Source organism: Rhinopithecus bieti, unplaced genomic scaffold (genome assembly GCF_001698545.2).
Source record: "Rhinopithecus bieti isolate Rb0 unplaced genomic scaffold, ASM169854v2 scaffold_33065, whole genome shotgun sequence".
Classification (NCBI taxonomy): domain Eukaryota; kingdom Metazoa; phylum Chordata; class Mammalia; order Primates; family Cercopithecidae; genus Rhinopithecus; species Rhinopithecus bieti.
The window spans coordinates 1,402,393-1,405,380 of NW_016814114.1; the positions used below are offsets into that span (position 1 = coordinate 1,402,393).

Sequence of the window (2,988 nt, forward strand, 5' to 3'; positions counted from 1 at the left end):
TTTTGAGACAGAGTCTTGATCTGTCACCCAGGCTAGGGTGCAGTGGTGTGATCTCAGCTCACTGCAACCTCCACCTCCCAGGTTCAAGCGATTCTCCTGCCTCAGCCTCCTGAGTAGCTGGGATTACAGGCATGCGCCACCACGCCCGGCTAATTTTTTTGTATTTTTAGTAGAGATGGGGTTTCACCATGTTGGTCAGGCTGGTCTTGAACTCCTGACCTCATAGTCCGTCCACCTCGGCCTCCCAAAGTGCTGGGATTACAGGCGTGAGCCACTGCGCCGGGCCACAGCATCTATTATTGTTGGATTCTATGAGAGTGCCTCTCAGCCTGATCCCTGGTGGACAAGGAGCTTTCAGGAGCATCCTGCCTCCTCTGTTCCTCCTCCTGGGGATGCTGCACTTCCTATGGCATCTCCTAAGCCCCCAGGGCAGTTGGCTGATGGCCTGGGGAGCTTGTGCATCTGTCCTCTCCAGGCTGCGACTAAGGTGAAGGATGAGGCTCTGTCCTTGCCCAGTTGAGGCTCTAATGCCTGAACCCTGGCTGGTTACCAGCTCCAGGAGCCACAGTCCTTGGATAACTCAAATTCTTGTTCCCAGTCAGCCCGGCCCAGGAGGCCACAATCTAGCACTGGCCCAGGCTTCTCAGGGTCACCAGGAGTCGAGAACCTTGGGATAGTGTTTTGGAGCAGAGGATTCCCAGGGCTGAGCTTATCTGTGAGGATCCCAGAAGGCCCCTCAGGCCAGACCCTGACTGAGTCCTACTGGGTCTTTCTTAGGGACATGTTCACCAGGAGAGTCCCAGGGGGCTCCCCTCGATAAATCGTTACTCACATCAGACTGTCCTTCCTCTGAAGCAAGTGTCTGCAGAATCAGGACTCCTGAGTAAGAAATTTGATATTTTGGAAGTAGAACTAACCCCCTACCACCCAGAGGTCATGGGGAATCACTCACGATATACCCGGAACTGGCCAGTTGCTTCTTCATTCACAAGATCTTCCTTTATGGCTTGTATGGTGTAGGATCCTGTGTCATTCTGGGTGACGTTCTGGATCAGCAGGGATGCATTGGAGTATATTGTCTCTCGACCGCTGTGTGCGGGCCCTGGGGTAGTTTGTTGCGTTCGCATTACATATGCTACAATTAGACGTTTGGCATCTACTCTTTCCCCTTTGTACCAGCTGAAGCCTAAAGTATTCTGGGGCAGATTGTGGGCAAGTAGAAGAACCTCCTTCCCCTCTGCGACATTGAACGGTCTGGATTCAATAGTGAGCTGGGCAGTGGTGGGCGGGTTCCAGAAGGTTAGAAGTGAGGCTAGGAGAGAGGAGAGAGCATCGGTCAATATTGGGACCTATGCATTAGGGTGGAAAAACGGGGCCCTGGGTCCTGAGCAGGTCTCTTCACCCCTCCACCTTGGAGTGTGTGTGTCCTACTGGGTCAAGGACAGCAGTGTGACTCCCATTCCCTTAGTGCCTCTGACCTTGTCATTTCCCTGGAATGCTCTTCCCCAGGGATCTGCATGGCTCCCTCCCCACTGCCCTCAGATCCTGCTTACATCAGGGTATTCTTGGGAGATCCTTTCCCTGACATCTCCCCTAGAGACCCTGGGTCTTCTCTTTCTGACCTTTTTGTGCTCTGTTCCCTCCAGGGCTCTTGTCTACCCTTGACCTCACATTCTAGATCTCTTTGCGTGTCTGTCTTCCCCACTCATGAGAGCGTGAGCTCTGTGACGGCAGGGATTTGTGTGATGTTGGCTGCACCCCAGTGCCTAGGACAGGCTGCAGACTCCTGTGGATGAGCTCCTGAGCATTCCCAGGGCCCTTCACGTCCTGGGGTTTATTTGCCAATATCTGAGGTTGGTGGCTCAGGGCTCTGTTTAATGCCCCTTTTAAAATGTTTTCCTTAATTGTCACGCTGACTTAAATTGTGATTATTGTCATCAGTTTTTGAAATTTATTGCTCATTGATGATTCACTTGGAAAAGGTAAAAAATGGGAGATCGTTTCTTCACTAACAGTTTCAGATCACTGAGACTTTCCTTTTATGATCTCTATCCCTCTTTCATGGCCTCTCTTCTATTTGGCTCCAAGAGAAGCCCTCTCTCCCCTCATAGAGCCCCATCCTCCCCAGGGGACCCTAGCCATTCTCTGTGCACCCTCCTTCCGCCCCTTCCCAGGGAGTCCTCCCCTCACCTGTGAGCAGAAGCCCCTGCCAGGGGACACGCACTCTGTGAAGTGGGGTTGAGAGGTGCCCCATGGTGTCTGCTACTGGCCCTGTCTTCACCTGTGGAGGAGAGCTTGGGCTCCAGGAACGCTTCATGCAGGGCTGCTGTGACTGTCAGCTCTGCTGTTTTCTACCCTCTCTGCTGAGCCTCCTCCCTGGGGCCCGGAGCTTTGTCTGATGATGTGTGCTGGGGCGGGGTTTGCCCAGGAGGCTCTGTTTCTTCTCCTCTCGTTCCTGCCCCTTTGTCCTTACTTTCTCTTTCCTTTCTGTCTACATTTTGGTTTCCCAGACCACACTTTGAGAATCAAGGCTGATGGGACCTCTGTCCTCATCAAGGGAGGAGGATCCCCCCTCTCCAGCACTGACCTCTATTGTGTCCTGGCTATGGGTCTGTCAGCAGCACACAGAAAACCCTGGCATATCCAAATGTGGTAATTATTTTCTTTGCGACACAGTGAGCTTCCAGGTCTCCCCATGCTCTCCAGTGCTCTGGGAAGGTAGGAAGACACCCAACAGGAAGGTGACAGAGGTGGCTCTGGGGGATGGAAAGGGGCTCACAGGGGTATGACTGGGGAGGGACCAGCCTTCTGTCTCTAGTGTCACCAGCCTGGCCTCTGACCCAGGGACAGAGACCCAGGCCCAGGGGTCTCAGGTGGAGCTGCAGCTCCTGGATATGGAGGGGGAGGTGTCCTGTGGGTCCTGGGAAGAGAGGACTGTGATGACTCTGGGTGGCTCTGGGCTCTACTGTCCTTGGGGAAGGCTTCAAG

At 53.6% G+C, this 2,988-nt stretch overlaps 1 protein-coding gene across 4 annotated transcripts in view; it reads right to left on the bottom strand.

Moving 5' to 3' along the window:
- CEACAM1 (CEA cell adhesion molecule 1) overlaps positions 1-2,693 on the bottom strand; it is a 21,900-nt gene extending 19,207 nt beyond the window's left edge. Inside the window, exons 1-2 of one of the 4 annotated variants that reach the window (XM_017849845.1) lie at positions 2,191-2,693; positions 953-1,312 (exon numbers count right to left, since the gene is read on the bottom strand). In XM_017849845.1, coding sequence (XP_017705334.1) covers positions 953-1,312; positions 2,191-2,317 — 487 coding nt within the window. In that variant the 5' untranslated portion in view covers positions 2,318-2,693. The remainder of the gene's footprint in view (positions 1-952; positions 1,313-2,190) is intronic. The other 3 variants (XM_017849844.1, XM_017849843.1, XM_017849842.1) reach the window with 3 other exon arrangements.
- Positions 2,694-2,988: the final 295 nt, after the last annotated feature.